Source organism: Nyctibius grandis, chromosome 13, assembly GCF_013368605.1.
Source record: "Nyctibius grandis isolate bNycGra1 chromosome 13, bNycGra1.pri, whole genome shotgun sequence".
NCBI classification, from domain to species: Eukaryota; Metazoa; Chordata; class Aves; order Nyctibiiformes; family Nyctibiidae; genus Nyctibius; species Nyctibius grandis.
This window is the reverse complement of record NC_090670.1, coordinates 16,240,973-16,261,696: the sequence shown is the minus strand read 5'-3', so window position 1 is coordinate 16,261,696 and position 20,724 is coordinate 16,240,973. Positions and strand designations below refer to the sequence as shown.

At 39.6% G+C, this 20,724-nt stretch overlaps 1 protein-coding gene across 1 annotated transcript in view; it reads right to left on the bottom strand.

Annotated features, from left to right (window-relative positions):
• GRIA3 (glutamate ionotropic receptor AMPA type subunit 3) overlaps positions 1-20,724 on the bottom strand; it is a 149,998-nt gene that overhangs the window by 110,107 nt on the left and 19,167 nt on the right. The window contains exon 3 of the mRNA XM_068412032.1: positions 5,467-5,706. Coding sequence (XP_068268133.1) covers positions 5,467-5,706 — 240 coding nt within the window. The remainder of the gene's footprint in view (positions 1-5,466; positions 5,707-20,724) is intronic.

Here is a 20,724-nt window from a genome sequence, read left to right as displayed (position 1 = left end):
AGGAGGAGTTCTTTTGCACCTGTCTGCTGATGGAAGGTGCTTATAAACAGGAATCAGTCATTCTGTGTTGGATTACATTTTTCAATGCTGTTTTCAGCAGAGACTCAGTTCCCCAGAACCCGACGTTCCAAAATCACCAGGAATCCATCAGGTACTAAAGCAGAGTCTTTTTAGATTCCACAAAAATTAAACTTACCCCAGATATTTTGCAAAAAATGTTATGTTCTATATGCCAGTAATTTTCAATGCAAATCTTATTTCATTAAAAAAATAAATCCACCAATTAAATTTTGTGGAAGATATAATGAGCCTGGTTCTACATACAGCTTCTTTTCTGAGCTCCAATCTCTCATTCTCCAGGGAAAGCAGTACAGAAGTGTCTTGTCCTTTGATAGCAATAGATAACTAACCTCATTTTGTAAAAGCAGAACTAAACAGTAGAGTTATTCTTTGTCTTCAGCAGAAGCAGTCAATCAGACCTCACTGCCTTGTACTGAACCCAATTTAAGGCAATTTGGTGCCTTATGCGTAATCATCCAGAAGAGTACAGTTGTACCTCTTTTAATTCTTTTTTTCTCTTTACCTGGCATTTCTTTATGCAACAGGGTACTCGAAGGTTTTATATTTAAGAGGAATAGGACAGACCACATTTTCTGAAGCTGTATTCTCAGGCCTTCTACATCCTTACCCATCCATTATGTTCAGGTCAAATTTTTGTGTTTCTGTGACAGTAAGGATTAAAGATGTAATTGCTTTTAAAGCAGATATTTTAAACTCTTCTTAGCCACATAACCTGGGGCTTTATACAAACACTTCTGTGCCTCAGCTTTCATCTAGCCAGTGTTAACCAACTGAAAAAAAAATTAGCCAACAATAACCCTATTTATCAAAGCTTTTTTTTTTTTTTTTTCCTGGATTTTAGGTATCACTAGATACCTACTGACAGGCTAAATCAAAACCAAATGACAGAAGAATTTCAGATTTAGAGAGGCATCTGGTTACAATGCCATAAAGCCTGCGATCTATCTGTGCCTCTGTCTAGCCTGAGCTCCCAGGGTGTAGGTAGGCATTACACAGTCAGTCACTTTCCTGTCCTGTGATGCCTCCTATGATCTGAAAGAAGAGGAAGACGACTTGATGCACATCACAGAAATCACTTGGTGTGATTTTGTTTAAATGATCTACATGACAGAAATCAATGTCTCTGTGCACAGTAGGTAAGACAAATCAAAGTAACTTGGGACAAAATGCCTGTGTTGTACTGACAGATGGAAAGTGAACAGCCTGTGCAGAACATGGTTTCTCAGGCAAAAATAAACCGAAACGTTACTTAAGAAACGTTATGGAAAATTAAATAAACAAAAGCTTCGGTATTACAATCTACCATACCATTTTTATAATTAAATGAGAAGTACTTCACACTTTCACGCAACATTAAGATGACTATGAAAACCATAAGCTTACCTCTCCACACATACATACTGGTGTTACTCCGGTCCACTGACTTCAGTGGAATAACATCTGATTTACAGTAAGGTAAAGCAAGAGGAGAAACAGACCTGAAGACTGGAAATAAACCTGAGGTTTTTGACGAAACATAATCCTCAGCATGAGATGCAAAAGGTGACTTTCCTGACAAGTGCTACCCAAATTCTTAATAGCTTTCTGTATGTAACCCCATCTCATTTCATCCTGACATAATCTTAATTAGTCTTAGTTCTACTACAGAGAAGCCTACTGAGGCAGTTAGCACCATATAATTAATCAGATATTTTGCACGCATCACAGCTACCAACAGTGTCAACTTACTGATGTGAGTTAATACAAACAGAAATCAACCCTGCCTTTCCCTTTCACATGAACTAAAAGCATGTGGCATGGAATGAACATATGCCTATTTCTTCTATACACCGCTTAATGTTCTTTCTTCCCTTAGCAGCCATTTCCTAATGCATCATTACTCTCTGCAAAGTATAATTTATTTTTTCTGCTGGTACTAGGAGAAGAACATGCAATCTGATATTTCTCTTAAATTTCGGTTTCTTCACAGAATAATAAGTCCAGCAACGGAAATAAGCAATGTTAAGACATAATTCTTGCTGTTGGAATTCATAAATCCCACATTTTATTTTTCTTTCTGTGTGCTTTAGCGGTTTTTAAGAAACTGAATTTTGCACCTGCACATACATATACATTTGAGAGCACAATCTGAAACATTCAGTCATCTCACAGCAACAGAAAATAATGTACTTACAAATATAAACACATACAACATACACACTAGCTCACTGGATTAAAAGCTTTACCACCTAGCTATGTAATTGTAGATCTTAACTTTATGCTATTGTTTGAGATTTATCTTTTGTCTTCATCGTAGGAGCCAAACATCACAGTATTGTGCCTAATGCCACCGAGGGGGAAACCACATGATTACATGACTTGATGGCAAAGAAGAAAAAAAACACTGCTTAAGGAAAACAATTTTATAAAGCTGATTCTCCATTCTCCTAAGCTTAAACTGAAGTAGTTCAATAAGCAGCATAAAACCACAAGAAAGTTTATGCAGTTTTGTATGTCATCTGTAACATGCCGCGGTATTTATTATAGTAAATGCAATGTTTAATACATGGCAGTGTTTTGCTTCAGCAGAACACTATAAAACTACTTGCAAGAACAATTTAGTCCATAACTAATATTCAACGTAAGAAAGAGTAGTCTAATGTTTTGCAATTTCTCAGCTTCTCAGAACAAACCAGTGAGATAATAATCTTGAGAGAAAGGCAGTATTTAAATAATAGTTTATTTCAGAAACTGACAGTAAACTGCTTAACACCTTCTCTCTACAGCATTTGTGCCTCAAAGCAGTTAAGTATCTAAGATAGGAATTATTAAAAATTGTGGCAGCTCTAGTGTTTTCATTTCCAGTGGTATCTCAGCATAGGAACATGTACAGCCCATTCACTACGTGACACAAGAAGTCACTCACCATTATTATTGTTCAACCTCTTGGCATGTTTTTCTGTATTTGAAGGCTTATCACAAGAAATTAGGCAGCCTACTGGAATTGCCAAATGTTTCAGGTGCTGTCATCCACGATTACTGCTCATCAAACAAAGGCATCTAATGTCTATTTCTCAGTACCCAATTGCCCTGCCTCTCCCTCCTATATGAATCTTCTTAATTTATTTTAATGCTGGAAGAAAACAGCAATTATAACTCTGATAAGATTGCTACCAAGTTCATTTTAACCTAACTAAACCAGCAGTAACTGAAGATAATCAACTATTCATTTCTGTTCCTGTTTTAGCAGGTGGCAAATACATTATCAAACAACAGCAACGAGGATGCGTGTATGTACAGGAAGGAAAGGTAAGATGTGGTAAGTTTAGCCCAAACAACTCAAAGCCCATCATCAAGCTACCTATATGCACTGATGCCTCTTTCACCCTAAAGACACAGCTGTCCTTTGTCTTCTAACCCTGAGCAACATTTCATAATCGTACAGTCACCTGCGCTGTCATCTAATTCAGACTTGGCGCTCTGACACTTAGTCTGAATGTCTGACATACCATACGGCTAGCGTAACATGCATGTGAGCCACGGTAGGTTCACAACATGATTTTGATTAGTAATTGTAAGACTGTGAGCAGGATGTGAATGCGAAGTCAAGACAAGGGGCAGAAGGCAACAGAGGTACAGTCAGGTTCCTGGGGCTAATTTCGCCAGCAAGAGCTGTGTTTTAACCTGTGATTAAAATCTTAGTATGAACAAGGCAAAATGAACACAACCTAAACTGTTCCAAAGGGATTAGTCATCATCATAAGCTCATAATTAGACTGTGTCTACCTAAAGATTGTACACACTGAGAACTGTAGAAAAATGCAAGTCTGAGTCTGCAAGTCTTCCCTCATGAGTTCCATTACTATCTCAGTTAGTCTGACAGTCACATCATCAGGACAAATTCTAGTGAAACTCCCACTGTTTTGGATGACGTTTCCACTCTGAAGTGCCAAATTTCTTATTAGGCATGATCTCGGATGTCTGACGCATCTCTTTCCAAAGCAAACTTTATTAGCCTTAATCATGATAAGTTTCATCAGGCCTGGAACATATGACATTTTACTGCATCACATGCTGCAAGTTTATCGCATTTAGTCACATCAAACCTTTCTTACTCAGACAAATGGTATATTCACAGGAGCTTTCATTTAAAAGTTGACTAAACCAGAAATACGGATGGTTGGGTAGTGGTTTTAAAAGGTTTCAAAACTAATGGCATTCTTAACTTCTCCATACTTTCCTACTTGATCCCATAGCTAGCGTTTTTCAATGCTAGAAATATTTAACACCTCCAAATCACTCAGAAAATTCTGAACTCTTGGTATGCACCTAAAATCAGACCAAAAATTACTTACTTTCAACATACGGTATGTCCTTAGTTGGGTGATGCTATTATTCTTCAGTGTGAAAAGCACAGCCACTGAAGACTTTATCAATATACAGTAGCCTAAGGTATCAGAACTTTGTCAAGGGAGCTGGGAATGGAATTTAAGCTTTTTTGGCTCTATCCCGACCCCTTTGATATGAAGGTGGTCTTGGAGTTGTTAATCATAAGGCTGGTGAGAAGGGCAGTGGCACATCTATCTGACGCAAAAAATGCTACCCAGGTGAAATCTGTAACCAAGCAAATTCTGTACACTCAGAGCAGGCAGCAACAGCTGCTCCACAGAAATATGCACGATTCCTCACAGAAAACAGTTTCTGATGCTTAGATCTCTTTTTGGCAGGATTTGCTACCTTTGGTGTTTCTTAGTAGTTAACAATTGGCTTAAGCATGAAAACACTGGTTTTAATATGCTTTCATTTAGTAAAACATATCTCTAGTCATTCTTGTCACGTATCTAAATTAATCTCTGGATATCTACGTGACATATCTAGAGCATCTTTTCTCCAGCAGAGCCCTAAAGCATCTTATGCATTATATTCTTAGACCATTATTGATGTCTAGACATCTCCAGAGTGTATCTTAGCATGGGTTGTCCTTGCCCAGTGACAGGAGAAATGCGCATTTATATAAAGTGGTGTGGGATTTGCAACATCACACACAGTGGAAGGTCTTGCTTAACAGCCTACTTCATAGTGCCAACTTTATTTATTTTGCAGACTCAAAAACCCTGGCAAGTGTTGAGTCTGCAGTTCCATGGAAACCAGGTATTCCAAATTGAATGCTTACACTCCTAACACTATCCTCCAGACAATCTCTTTACAAATGATAAGCAACATGAAGATGCCTTCTTTTCATTTATCAATTCATTTTAGTTTCTTCAGAATAAACTTGTTTTCTAGGATCATCAGAATGTGCTACCCGCATCCAGAAGAAAATTGGGACGGGCTGCACATACTGATTCTGGTAATACTTACAGCAAGTTACAAAATAGAAAAATCACTTAAAATGATGATGCTTACCCCGTTCTGTGTCATAGAGGTACACAAACTTTTCCCACTTGTAATGAGTCAAGAGACTCAAGATGGCTCCTTTTAATGCTGGCCGCATCTGGATGACAAACTGCACATCTGCATCTGTTGGGAAGCTGGGTGTGATGAACGATGTGTGAAGGGCTCCACAAAATGATGTCAGTGTGTTCATTGACATCTGGTCATAGAATCCAAAGATGGCATAAACTCCTCTGGAAAACTGTGAACAGACTAACAAAGACAGACAGCGGTGTTAAAATCTGACATATAATGAATGCAAACTTTCAAAGTATATCTGAAGTAGGACTTCTAGAAAATCTTGAAATAGTTCTGTATGATGCAGCAGATGGAATGAATTCGTGAGATAACATATACTAATTTCAGTGTAGCTGTGAGTTGTACCAACTTTGTCACAACTAAACTGGCCTGAGCACATTTTTGACTGTGATTTGTCCTCCTATATTGTTATAATCCAATATTCTCTCCATAGTCTTTAAAAACAAACATGGGATTACATTGCTTGTCTGTAAAATACCTTCCCTCCCTTGAGTAGCACCTTGAGAGCTCTGTTAGCAGCTATGCAACAAATGTCAGGGCTGCCTAAAAGTCAAAATGTTAAGATGTAGTTTTCCCTGGTATCCCACCTTGATTCAGATCTGAGTCAAAGAAATCTGGATGTTTCATTCCTTTATAGTCCACAACTTTGAAATCTCTGTATGAAATCTGGGCATGGTCTTCTTCAGTGAGAAATTATGCTGGCTTCTTAACCGAGTGTTAAAATCTTTCAGAAGCAATTTGGAAAGTGTATGGCTCATTAATAACAACACAAATGAGGAACACATAGTGTTGCTTCACAGGACGAAAGCAGGTGTCTTTTAACCTGAAGGCTTTTAGTCATTAACCATTCTGGTGTCCTGAGGAACTCATCTAGTACCAGAAAATAATCAAAATGCAGTCAAAGGTGTTTTGTTTCACATGTGTTTATCTGGGGAAACACTTCATTTCCCATACTTCATAAAGATGAACAATGACCATTTTAGAACAAAAATGAAAGTATTTCAATTTATAAACATGGTCAACTTCATGGGAGCTGCACGGATAAAAGTTTCTTTGTTGTTCAGTGCTACAGGAACAGAGCAAACCCTGGGTTCCTTCCATGGAGGGAGACTGCATCAGAGATAGCGAGGGAGCCTGATACGTGAGATGCTGGGGCTCTGGTCCATAATCAAGACTGTACAATTGAAATACAGTACAGCATAGCAGCACTTCTAAATCAAAACATTTCTGGATGGAGATGAGCAAGTCCCATTTGTAATGAAAATAAGTTTCCCAGAAAAATTTTCATTCAACACTAACAATTTTGCTTGTCAAGAACTGGATTTAACAACAGTTGTCAACTAGCCCCATTAACCACTTTTGCCAAAACACTGCATATTTAACTTTGCAAGAAGCATGGGGAAGTAATTACCAGTAAAAAAGACATGACTTCTACACAGAAATATACAGCATCGTTACTTCCGAAGGTACCATCATGAAACATTTCCTACCATAAATGCTACCATCCAGAATCACTAAAGCCTGTTAAAGTAATTTCAAAAAGGATTCTCCGCAATATCAGCTCATTGACACAGCATCGTGGATAACACCTCCAATAGGCAGTCAGGTGTGAAAATTCTATTTTCTTCCTGGAGATCCAGATGCAAAAATAGAAACGCTATTAAGGAATTTCTTTAAGTGTTTAAGGCACTGTAACAGAACATGACCAGATGTGAATACCAGCAGCAAGTAACAGCTGGTGTAGACAGAAAAGAGACGCACATGAGGCACAGAGAGGGAATAAGAAGTAGTGATTTCTGAAAAGAAAAGTTTGCAGAAGTTCTCAACCACAGTAAAGAAAAGATATAAAAGAAGTTATATAATACAGCAAGAATTTAGTCCCAGAGGCATGACTGAGGAATTAAATAACTGTTTCAAAAGCCATTTTGTTAAACTATATACCAGCAGGATATAAAGTAGAAAAGCTACCATAAAAATTATCTGCTGAAGTAACAAATAAAAGGCATTAACTTACAGGTGAAAAAAAAGGGAAAAATAAAGACTACATTAGAAAATCTGGCAGTCTCCAAATCATTTCTATGGTGTGTAAGCCCTCGAATTCCATGGGAATAATCACTGAAGTGGGACTAGCAGAGCTGGGTGCCCTCACACACACTGAGCCAGTGCCTCACAGATCAGGCTTCTTTTACATATTTATCAATGGCCTAGTTTACCCGTTTTTTTATGTAGATTCTGTACTGCAGAGAAAGAAGAGAAGAGCACATATTCCAGGAAACAACCCTTCTTGCCATGCAAACAAAATGTATTCTCAAATGCCTCCTGACCCTAAAAACCCAGAGTATTTCAAATGATCCTGCATTCACTAATTATTTCTTATGAGGTATAAGTTATAATGCTCAGGAATACTTTTGAACTGTGACTCCACTGAAATCTCTCAGATTTACAGGGACACAGTATCTGAAAAAAAGAGTCACAGGTGGCTCAGAAAGCCTACCACGCTATCCAAGTGTAGGACTATAATGAAGAATACAGGTTAGCTCTTATTAGGACTGCTAGTTCCTACATCCCATAGAGTCAGTAGAGAGAATAGGTGAAGTGCTAAAGGTAACCGACAGCGGCTGGCTCCAGCATGGACCAGTTCCTCTGCACGGTGCTGGGAACCAGCTCAGAATTGGTCCAGTTTGTGCTCTTTCTTGTTATTAAATTTAAGGCACCTAGGCACTGTGGTCAACAGTTGGCAGATGGTTCAAGGTCTTTGTCCTTTGGACAAACTTCTGTCTTGCACGGCTATTTTAAAACACTGAATTAAGGTGTATCTGTTTTCACAGCACACTGTGCTCATGTACGCAAAGAGCCCATTCTCAATTTGGGAGCAATCTGAGAAAAAAAAATATCAAGAGTCTGTGAAGAATCTGACCATAAGCAGGACCTTCTCCAAACAACACTTAATGGCCAACACGGAGCTGCTGCTTGCAGGGAGCATCCCAGCACAGGTGAGAGCTTCTCATTTGGCCTTTCAGATATTGGCAGTTTTTTTTTTTTCCTAAAAATTCTGGAGGATCACCAACAATATCCTCTAACAAGTGCACCTCCCTGCCCAGTCTTATTCCCCCTGATTCAGGTTTGTATTCACTGCAGATCTTCAAGATTTAACACTTGTCTTCTATTAGTTTTGAAAAATCTTCATCTCTTAAGCTCCTCTGCTTATTTCTTACAGCTTGTTCTTCTTGACTGTCTATTCTGCATGCACGGTAGGGTGCCAATTCAATTCCACTGGTCCATTTAAAAGGCAAATAAACCTTTGCTTTTACAAGGAGAAGCTAAAAGGCCAATTATCTTGGTCCTCAATGTTCATTTGCATTTTTGAACTCTCAATTTTGTTACAATTCTGTAGTATTAGGTCTTTTGTTTAGTTTGTGACCTAATCTCCTATGTGATCAGATGAACCTACTGAACATCCATGAACCCATAGCCATACTGTTACTTGTTTTCCAGAAACCAAACATGCAATTACATACATTTTAATTACATTATTATCCTAACATCACTGAGCCATGCACAAAATTTTAAAAAGGCTAACTAAACCTTAGCTTTAAGCTCTTTTTACAAACTACTTTCTGTTGACAATCAGAACAATCCTCATGTTCGAGTAAGGATTTTGGTATTTTTCCTTAATTAATCACAGTTGATTATGTTTGTTTTTCCCTATTTGAACAATGCAGACGGTCAAACACATACTTCGCCTGTTAAAGAAGTGATTTGGACAAATCCTGATGCAACCTCATTCCTCAATGAGGAATGCCTTTATGAAACTGCTCTTCTTTATAGTTATTAATACTGTGGATGCGCATCTGTTTCCAAGGACAGCACATAACCAAGTTGCTTTACAACCTGATCTGAAAAAGTTGCAACCTCCACAAACAAGGGGCAGAGGTCCTAAGCAGCAGTTATCCAATGGCAGATTATAATAAGCTGTTATTCTGGCATTAGGTGCAAGCAAGTATTTATTAATGGAGACTTAATTCTGGGCTTGTTCTTAGAGTTACTTAAGTGCCACATGCCACCATTTTCAGGAAAGGAAGGATGGTATGACAGAAGCCTGTGAATTCTTAAGCATGTCAAGAGAAGATAAGGAACTTTCAGGTCATGAAAGGCTGGTGTTTCCTGCCAAGGAAGGAAAAGAGCGATCACAGAGGTAAGCAGAAAAAACCCAACCCAAACCAATAAAAATCTTTGAATAGCAGCTGAGCCACCGTGAACATCAGTGTCACTCAACGAACCCCAGCCTTCTGTTTTACTGGCAGTTCCATCCTCCCTCCAGTCAAATAATCCCTACCACAGAAACTTGCTAAGATTAACCAGATGTGATTTTTTTTTTTTTTTTTCACTCAGACCTCAGGAAGGCTCCAGGCCAAAATCTTAAAAGATGCCCCATTTCACACAAGTTATTAGATGTTTTGTGTGTTTTTAAAATTCATTTTTTGCTTTCTAATGGTATTTCGTTCCTCTACCTTTTAGTGACTGTGAGTATTCCTGACACAGCAAGGTTGCATAGGCTCTGACCCTTCTACTGTCTATTGCCTAGAAGCTAAAGTCAAAACTTCTCCAACACCTTTTTTTTTTTTTTTAACTTCCAGTTCTTACTATAAACAACTGACGTGTTACTAGGAGCATTTACAAGTTGGTTTGGATTTTGCTTGTTTAAAGAAAAGATGTATAAAGCCAACAAAAGAAATATGTTAACGGATGGATCTTAATATCTCATTTCTACTAGTGGTATTACTAATGAGCGACTTGTAAAAGTGGGCAGGATGCTCCCAGGTGTGGCACACAGCCCACTTCTGCCTAGAGGCGTAACAGCCTGGTAGTTTTGGAGTCAGGGGTTGGAGGTGACAATACCTCAGACACTATTCCTTCTTCATGACTGTTTGCATTGACAAGTAATTTCCCCTTTGTTCCTATCAATTTCTTATAAATTAGGTCTGACAAAATTAACCTCTGTCAAGGGGCACTGCAGGCCTGCCTCACTGACAGTCGGGCCACTCTTCGGGATGAACGGCGCTGCAGGAGCACAATCACAGCTGACATTATTGCGCGTTGCTCATACCAGTTCCTCGGGTTTGTGTTCTGTGTTTCCCTCAGCTGTGAAATAATTTTATTCCCTCCACTTTCTTCTGCCAATTGCCTTGGATTCCAGACAATTCTCACTGCCAGCCTCTGCCAACAGACTAATGGGACTACTTTGTAATGAAATAATATGCAGCATATCTCAGAGCAGTTGCTATTTTCTATCTAAGGCTCCATTCTATGACTTCCTTGCTGTAATAATGCAAGGGTTACCCTTAACATCCCTTCATACAGTAAGCATACAGGCTCTTAGAGAGACCGACAATGTCTCTACTGCTTTCTTTCCCTTTCATTTTAAGACACTGAATGAAAAGGCAAACCCTCTCTACCTAGAGCCCTGAGGAGACAAGCACAGCAGTGCCCCGAATGCAGAATGAGATGCTTTCGGGGCGCTCCAGGCAACCAGGCTTGAGAGCTTCCTTTAAAGACAAACTCACCATGTTAAAAATTAAAAATGAAGTGAACAGCATTTACCTATGGCCAACAAAACTAGCTTTTACATTTAAATTGTTAAGACACTGAATTCTGTCAAGAAGAAAACATTCCACTGAGTTGTTTAAAATTCAGCTGAGAAAAGAAGCATTTCCGAAAACATACATTTCTGAAATAGTTAACAGCGAATATTCTCGGGGGTGAGAGGGAACTGAGGAAGTTACAACTTGGGATTTGATACAAAAACTCCTGAGATATTGGCTATAACATCACCTCTCATCCTACCTAACAAAGGATGTGTCCTTAAAAACATGGGAAAATCCTCCCCCCTCCCCCAAAAAAAACCAACCCGAAACCTCACAGCAGAGCGCAAAACAAAATTATTATTTACTCTTGTTACTTCATTTATGGCAACAGTTTTCTCAGTGATGTAACTGCAGTGTGTTTTATCTAGTTCTTTTTATAAAGAACTACCCAGCTTGCTTCATTCTATCTAGTGCCTTCTTCAAATACACACACTTCCTTCAGTTTGCATTTCTTTTTAGAAAAACCAATAAAATAAAATGAGGCACTGGGAGGGGGGTATTATTAAATTGTAAATGAAAGGCCTAAGGATTAATCCATTCATATTTTACAAACCATTTACTGGAAAGCAATCCAAAACAAATGTCCAGATTCAAGCATCCCCAAACTCTCTGGTCAAGATCCTGTTCAAGATGACTTTTGTCACCCTATCACAACTCCAGTACACATTATTAAATGAGTCTTTATTTCTTACTCGCTTTTCAGGATGACTTTGGAACCCTGGTCACAACTACAGCTCCTGGGTCCTGGGTGCTGGGTACAAATACATCACCACAACCTTGGTTTCCTTCAGCATGCCCAATTATTTATGACATACATGACTCGACTCATTAAACTTTACACATTTCGGCCTTTATATATACTACTACAGTCAAATAAAACCCTAACAATGTACATGAATTTGCTGCGTGCTGGATCTTCTCTTCACACTGAAACATTTGTGTGAATTTTATGAGCGTATGAAAAATGCCAGCTTGCAACAATAAAAATAGGCCACTTAGGCTGCAGCAGTGCTAGTAGGAACACCAGCAGCACAAAGTCTCGCGCACACCACGATGCCAACAGGTGCCTGTCGAGAGCTGCAATGACTGCTCGCGAGAAAGACGCACGTAGCTGAAGTCAGATCCTTTTTGACAGAAAGGCTGACGAAAGGCACAGTTTCAGAAAGCACTCAGAGAAAGGCAGCTGAAGTTCAGGTCTGAGGCACTTTGTCTATTAGCATAGCTTTACTCAGATAAAGGTAAAGCAGGACCAAAACCTCTCTGCCCCAAACTGCCAATTTCATGTATATGCAAATAAAAGCTTTGGTATTTTAAAAAACTAGCTAATTTTATCTAAAACGTCAATAACAAGGACATCCTTGAGCACCAAACTGTAAGACAGACAGAAAGTCAGGGTGAACACGACCTCGACTGTCCTGAGAAAGCTGTGCTTAGCTTTTGGAAAGGTGTTCTTCATCTAGTCAGAGAATGTGATGCAGGTGGCCTGAGTGGCTTGGAACAGGCTATGCCACTTGTGCTGCTATTACCTACTCACTTACTGTTCAGTTCCCAAGCTGCTTTCAAACCTAAGTAGAGTCTGAGCTACCTCTGTTTTCAGGTTACTGGCCATAAAGCTAAAAAAAAAAAATAAATTTGGTAGAACCTTGATGAAACTCAAGTACAAAATGAGCATCTTGTCCTGCAAACCTACCAAATTATAATGTATGTGTCACTTTTCATTAAAAAAGAAAAAAAAAAATCACTTGCCATTCAGAATCTCTATATTTACAACACATTTCTGATGGTGGAAGAAACCCAGGAGTCAATCCACTCAGCTTCCAGGAAAAGTGTTGGCCTATTACCAGTAGGTCCAAATTATAAAAAGATTTTGTTTAACTGGGATCACTATTATACACTGATTTTTTAGAACACCATGGATTCAGAGTTCTATGAGAACATTCCTTTTGAAAGGCTATGAATCAGATTATCACGACTCAATTTGAAGTATAATCTATTGGAGTTTGAGGGAAGCAAAATAGGGGTTTAAAGCTTAAAATGGATTAAAGGTGAGAGGAGATATATACATGCCATACAAATCAATTGATTTTTTTGGATTATGATTTAAAAATAATCCAAATACCTATAGTCCTTAGGTATTTGAGGACTATACTTAAGTATGTGCTGATCAGAATACTATATTATCTTGCTTGTGTCTTTACAAGATGGAGTTCAAGCTCTCAGATCCAGCACCACAAATTATAGACGAGTTTTCTATTTTAAAACCCATCCTGGCAATCCATGATCTTCTACTGTTAACAGACCGCTTTCCATCCTGATCCCACCACCCCCACAAGCTGCTCACAAGGGAGAATGCCTTTCAGTTTTAAAGGGAAGACGTCAAATACATACCACGCAGTTTAAAACAAAAAGCTCTTAGAAAGAAGACTTCGTAACCGTGTTGCAGAACTCAGATTTAAATGCTGTGGATTTGTGTTATTTGTGAGCCCTTCTGCTTGCTGCCTATGCTGGTCCTGACACCAAAGGAGATACTTGTAGGAGGAGCAGCAAGAAGCTTCTCTTCGCAGACAGTTAAAACTCATTGCTGGAGAGAAATGGAAAGGTGTCGGTATCTGCCTTCTGTGCTTCGATGAAGAGATGTTTCTGCTCAGCTTCTCCAGGATTATCAACGCCTTGCCAACAACAGCAGAATGTGCAATGCCAACGCTCTGCTCCTGATGGGCAGCTCCACCATCCTGGATGCTTAAGAGTTCAGGCACTGGCCTCAAGTTTAGGGAGTGTTAGAGACTTAACGTGTGGATGTAGAGCATTTAAGTGAGCTTTTGCCCTTTGAGAAAAGCCTTGGTCTGTCCTACACACATAACCACACACTCCTTTCTCCCTGAAGCATGGAAGATGAGCTAACACCTGTGAGAGGGAGCCAGAGGACCTGGCAAAGTTTTCCCCAGGAGAGTCTAAATATATTCACGGCAAACTTATCATTTGTGCTCTTCACATCCGTGACTCCAACTCCTGTTTCATGACTAATCTCTGCAGAAACACGGACAGTGTGCACGCAACACAAATATGTAACACACACTTGAGTTAAATAACTTGCTTCCATCTGCTGCAGCATTCGCAAGGCTTTTCATTTTAGTCTAGTATGTTATGCCAGCATGCTGTGACCACTTTGGTTTTTAACTATCTGATTTTCTGAAGCAATGTTTTCTAAAAGTGTTGGTCAGAGGAAAAATATGAAAAACCCTATTCTTTCAAAAGTTATTCAGTTATAAAACACAAGGAAATTTAGCCACCATTTACTTACAGGCAGCCAATATACTCTACTAATACGCATACTCTAATAAACACATAGTAACATTTAATAGTTTTAACACAAAACAATGAATGTTCCTATAATTTTATTCAAAGTAATAAGAGTTCCACCAGTCATTAAGCACTTGGCCTTGGAACAGAAAGACATGTTCAAAAAAGTGTTTTTAATGTGAGTTTGACACAACGTGGTAGACCAGGGAGTATCCAAGCAACTATTGTTACTATCTTCAGAGACAATCTATCTCACATATTTCATCAACACTTTAAACAAGAGGCTAAGAGAAAAGCAAGTGCTTTGTGGTATGAAGAAAAAAATGTCACACCCATCAGAAAATGGCAGCATTTCACAGTTGAGGATGTTAAGCAGAACGTAGGGCTGAATCAAGCGCAGCAGTTAAAGGCCATGCTGTGCCTCAGAGCTGCCAATCAGCAGCAGCTATCTCCAGCACCCCGATACTCCGAAGGGATTTCTTATTTCGTTGGAACATCCCAGTATGGAGTAAATAAAAAGGCAGAGGTATATTATTAAATGTATGCTTGTTCAGCAGATCCTTCCCTAAGTGATTTCAGAAGTTGACTTCATTGTGGGCCACTGTGGTGAAAGGCAATAAATCAAAACAAGGCTCTGGCAGCGTGATGAAAGATGAGCTGAGTCTGCCAAGGTGGTGCCATTTGTAGGCCTGTGGGGATACATTACAGAGGATGAGACAGAAGAGGTAAAATGGCAAACGCACCTGGAATCACTGAACTGGGTAAAATTCACCACGAGGTAAAGGCCAGGATTAAGGTTGTCCAAGGAGAAAGGGGATGCGATTGCCAAAACAGCAGCTGTGCAAGCAGCCTCCAGCTCCGAAGGGTTTCCAGTTGGCTCTATGTATGCAGCACATGGTGCTGGCTGACAGACAGACCAGTTTACCCAAAGCAACAGCCCCTAACACTTTCCTGGCGGCTCTGCAATAGTATTCCAGCAAGCGCTGTCACTGCAAGTGCATCTCGGACCAGTGGACTGGATTTCACATTTCCATATCTGTTCCCCCTGTTTACTCAAGGTTCACGGCGCTATGCAATTCTCACCCGCTCCTCGTGTCCCACTGCTGTCAGCTTACCAGTCTGAGAGACTTCAGATCAGTTAATGCAGAAGAGGAAACAGAATGGCTGTGAAAACCTGGCTTCAGCAGCCAAGGAAATCATTTGAAGATGCTCCTTAGGGGTCCAATCAAGTACCCACCAATGTCTTTGGAGAAGCTCCCATGGACTTCAGTGAGAGCTGGACTGGAACTGAGAGGCCTATTCAGTACATTGAAAGAGCAAACCACAGAACTGCAAAACCAAAATCCCAACACCCCTTACAAAAACCAAAGCACACCCCGCCGTCTAGTTTTATTCTTGGTATCATTTCTATCTGCCTTACAGTCCAAAAAGTCCTTCTTGCTACCAACCTCCTGGACCTTCACCATCACATCTGACAGTAATTCACAGACCAGTACCCTCAGCTAAGCCAGTGCCTTATTCACAGGGAACAACTAGAATATTATTCTGTATAAATTATGCATAATCACTATTTATCAAGCTGGGTTAATTGGCACATAACAAAAGAGTTGTCTGGTGCACAGCTGAATAATGTGGAAGCCAAAATTCATAGAAATGGTACAGCAAAAGCCTGATTGTGAAAGAAAAGTCACATTGCTACATGTTAATTCTTAACTGACTGCTGCCCTTTCGGAGGAGGAGGGAGCAGCCGAGTGGGACAGGCCTAGTTTGAAATTACTTGTTAATCTCAGAGGGTTTGGACAGATTGTTGTAGCTTTAAATACTGGTTCAAAGTCTCCTCTCAGCCAGCTGTATAGCAAAATGTTAACCTGGTGCAAAGCCATTGCTTTTCTGTGCTCCATGAGATGCTGCTACATTCATAAGCAGTCAATAATCTCGTTAACCATCAGCAACAGCGTGAGACTGTGGCCTGCAGGGGGCTGGTGATAGAGAAGTGGGACTCTTCCCACATCTTCTCTTGACAGAGAAAGAGCTAAATTGCCTCATGCCAAAGCCAGACTAGCAGCTCTTTGGTTCGTACTCAAAAGGTCCTAGAAGTTCTCATCAGAAACCCAGTGTGTCATGAGACAGTGGCACTGTGGGGCAGCACTTGAATTTCTCTAACATCACACACCACCTGAAGAACCACATCTTGGTCAGACCTTATTCTACATGCACAGAATTGCTCCACTGACACCAGCAAGGTTTTACTAAATGTCCTAGATCCCAAAGCTGCGTGCACAAATTTAAAGCACGTGCTTAGGTGTTTTGATGAACAGACACAGGCTGAAGTGTGTGCACAAGTATTTTCTTAGTATTTTCACATTACGAGTTTCTGGTACATGATTTGATTTAATAATTTGCACTGCATTTCCAACACAGGCCTGTTCTTATGTAACGCTTCTTTGCATTACATGTAATAAAATACATATTCGTGCAACTGTTGCTATTGAAATAAATACTTTTTCAACTACTCTTTAATTCACCTATATCAGGCCTACTGTCCAACTCATTCCTTAGCCTCTTGGTTCACAGATTGCTCCATCCTCGGAGATGCGTTAGCATCCCTAATCCAAATCCCTCTGTAATAGTAGCATTTATAAGAAGCGTCTAAAAATTCTCCCTGGCTTTTCACAAGAATCACTAAATCTGCTAACACCTTGCTTGTCTACACCAACAATTGCAAGTATCCTGCAAAAACACTGTGTAAACTTAGGAGGGAGAGGAAAACTGAGGCAGGGGGAAGCCCAAAACACAAAGGAACCTCAACGCTACCCAAGTCTTTTCTGGCTTGGAACAATAAACTCTAATCCTTATGGCAGAAAATAAGTACGAATTTCTAGAGAGCAATGTACGCGGATCCTTCCCTGAGTGGAAACCTTCCACTGCTCTCAACCAAGTCCTTGCCATACCATAAGGAATTAGCCCATTTCGGGGTATTGTTCAGCCAAGGAACAAGCAGATGAGTCTCACCAGTGTCTCAAATGCACTGTACAATACTCAGATCAGTACAAGTTGCGGGAAAACAGCCTTAAATGGCAGTGTGTATCTCTATGACAGTAGTCCTATAGCCAATCTACCAGCACCAAGCAGCTTACCATAGCAGTTTGGATGACAGGTGGCAATAAATGTCCTGTCTAAGGAAAGTTCTCACACAGCTGTACCGCTGCTCTTAGCCCTAGCAGTAAGCTGCAGGATGAGCTCTTTCCAGAAGACCATCATCACCCTGAAGGGCCTGTCCTCGCTGCTGGTTATCCCTTTGGTTGCAGCACCACCTTTTCTTAGGAGGTCACCCACTGAACTAAGTAAGGAACGGGCTGCCCAGGAAGGCCGTGGAATCACCATCTCTTGGCTGTGTTTAAGAAAAGACTGGACTGGCACTGAGTGCCATGGTCTAGTTGACATTGGTGGTGTCAGGGCAATGGTTGGACTCGATGACCCCAGAGGTCTCCTCCAACCTGATTGATTCTGTGATTCTGTGATAGGAGGATTCTACCGAGAGATGACAACTGGAGAGAAAAGCGCTGCCAGTTCTGGATGACAGTGACTGGGCTCTTCACAGCAGGCACAGACGTAACCACGGGGCACGGGACTTGTTTCATGAACTCAGTGAACTCAGATTAATTTTCCAGCTCCCTTTCAAATAAGCTTTAAAAAAAATCAGCTTGCTATGCACAACAGAATAGAAACTGATATGTGACTCCAGTTAGAGACTGTAAATAACGCCCTACTTTAAATTACACGTACCCATGTCCTACCAAATATAAAAGTATTAAATTTCTGCTTTACTAATTTCTTAGAAATTAATTCACAGTATCTTCCAGGTTTACAGCTTTATGACCTCTGAATTTTAAACTTGCAAACGTCAGTGCCAATTTCCGTTTAAATTTAAAATAAATATTTTCTTTTGTGAAAATCAGTGTAATAGTCAACAAGAGAAGCATTCATGTCACTCAGCAAAAAGCAGCTCATCACAAACTTAGGTTCCAAAACAGGCAATCTCTCTCTCTCTCTCTCTCTCTACACACACACATCTCTCTCTCTCTTACGTAATTCTATACTGCCTATCAAAATAGCAGACAACAGAAAGGACTATGATAATGTGTCTTTGTATTTGTTTAAGCTAATACACCCTACGGAGCTAATGCTACGCTATTGTTACTGAATTTTCCTAGTCTGATTTTCAGACAGACTCCCTGGCAGTGTCAAACTTTTCAAAGCAGCCCATCAACAGATTATTTTTGGACATGAAAATTTTGTAGGCCTTGGAAGAGATTTATTTGGTGAACTCAGGTAGTAAAGCTTTTCAGATAGATTAATTGGACTAAGTGAAGTATCTCTCCAGACTAATAACAGAAAGCATAAGAGACCTCATTTTCCAAGAAATGTCAGTTATAGGCACAGAAGACTTCTTTGTACTCTGATTTTCTCCGTATATTTTCCATTCACACGAGCCAGTCCAAGCCTTCCTTCCCACTGGCAATGTTATCAGTGAGACAATACCTTTCTATAACAAAAATAGCATAGAAACTTGCATAAGAAAAATGAATTTGATAACAACAGAATGACTTTCTCATAATAATTTAATAAATTGAAGACATGAAGATTTAAATCCTCCAGCAAAGCTGCATAAAAAGGACTGATAAATTCATCAGCTCTTCCAAGCTTCCCAAAGAAGCCCAGACAATATTTCTTACCTCCTTTTGTACAGAGATCACCTATAAAAGAAAAACAGGCATTCAAGTCCCTCTATTATGCTGTACTTTGCCTCTGGGGCTAAACTCACTGTTGAATCTGCAGTAAGTAAATGTGAAACATTTTAAAATATTCTGATTTGTTTCTAATCTTTCTCATTAGAGTAACACACTTGTAACACCCTTTCTGGTTAGGAGCATGGTTGTGAACCCAGAAGCGACTGTGTGGACATATAGCAAGCTACTGACCTTATAGTCTTCCACTAACCAAGAAAGTCTGCAAAAACGTGCCAGAAATGCAAACGCAGTTAGGCTGTGCGCTAGCTTTAGTTAAGCGCTATCAGTCGAATATTTCAAGAAGGCTTGAGACCTACAGAAACCATATCAAACAAACCAGACTATGAACTCCATGAACTGAAAATTCCCAGATTATTTTGTAACCATCAAAATCATTTAAAAACAAACAAAACCACCCCTTCCTGGCTCTCCATTTTTCCATAGCTTAGTGCAACTAGTCCTAAAGGAAATCCTATTGAAGCCATCCTATTAAGGAAAGGAACCAGGATTTGAGTTACTGTATTGGAACAGTTTCTTTTTCTGTGTTCAAGTAGTAAATTTATGTTATCCCAGCTTCTTTTTCTCATCCTCTTCAAGGTATTTGTTCCATCATCAGCTGGATACAAAGTCAGTTTTTAAAGACCATTTTCAAGGCAGTTTCAGGAGCTGCACTCAGCCCAGCTCACTCAAAATTTTTTATGGATTTAACAGCATACTTTTATACACAGTTCTTCCTCTTTCTTATTACTGTATAAAAAATGAAGATAGAAAGTGATGGGACCAACTAACACAGGGATGTGATCCTGCAACAAGTCAGAAATTGCTGCTACTTGCAAAAATAAATGAGAAAAAAAGAAGAAATGTTTTTCCCCCTGGTTTATTCCAATGACAGTCACGTTGGTGCTATGAGTAAGAACAGCAGGAAAGACAATTTTACATGGAGTATATGTAATCCATAAATCCACAGTGTCTCTTTAAGCACAGAACCTTTGGGATTTTATTCTCTTTTAGTCTATGTTAGATAAAAATCTTTCATCCCATCGAAATTCTCAGGTTTTACATGGACTCAGATGGTGGCCAACTGATAGGAGCCTCCTCTTTACTCTGGAGGAATCAAAATACTCTGAATCTGTCCTCTTATTTTGTTAAGGAACTACAGGAACAGAAAGAGGCTGACAGAAGCAGGATAATTCAGTAGCCATGAATACATGGACACACACTATGTGATAGTTCCAAAAGAAGCAAGTATGATTTAATTTCTGTTCTTCAGAAAGAAAACTTCCCTTCCATAAAATCTACCCATGACACAGTAATTGAAAATCTTTCAAATCAGCACCAGCAAACACACCAAGGTTGTGCCCTAGAAGGGAGTACTTTCAAGCTATTTCACATCTTGGAAAGAAGCGCAATTTAACTCTCTTGGCTCCAGATCCTCTTCAAAGTTGTGGCTGCCCTTC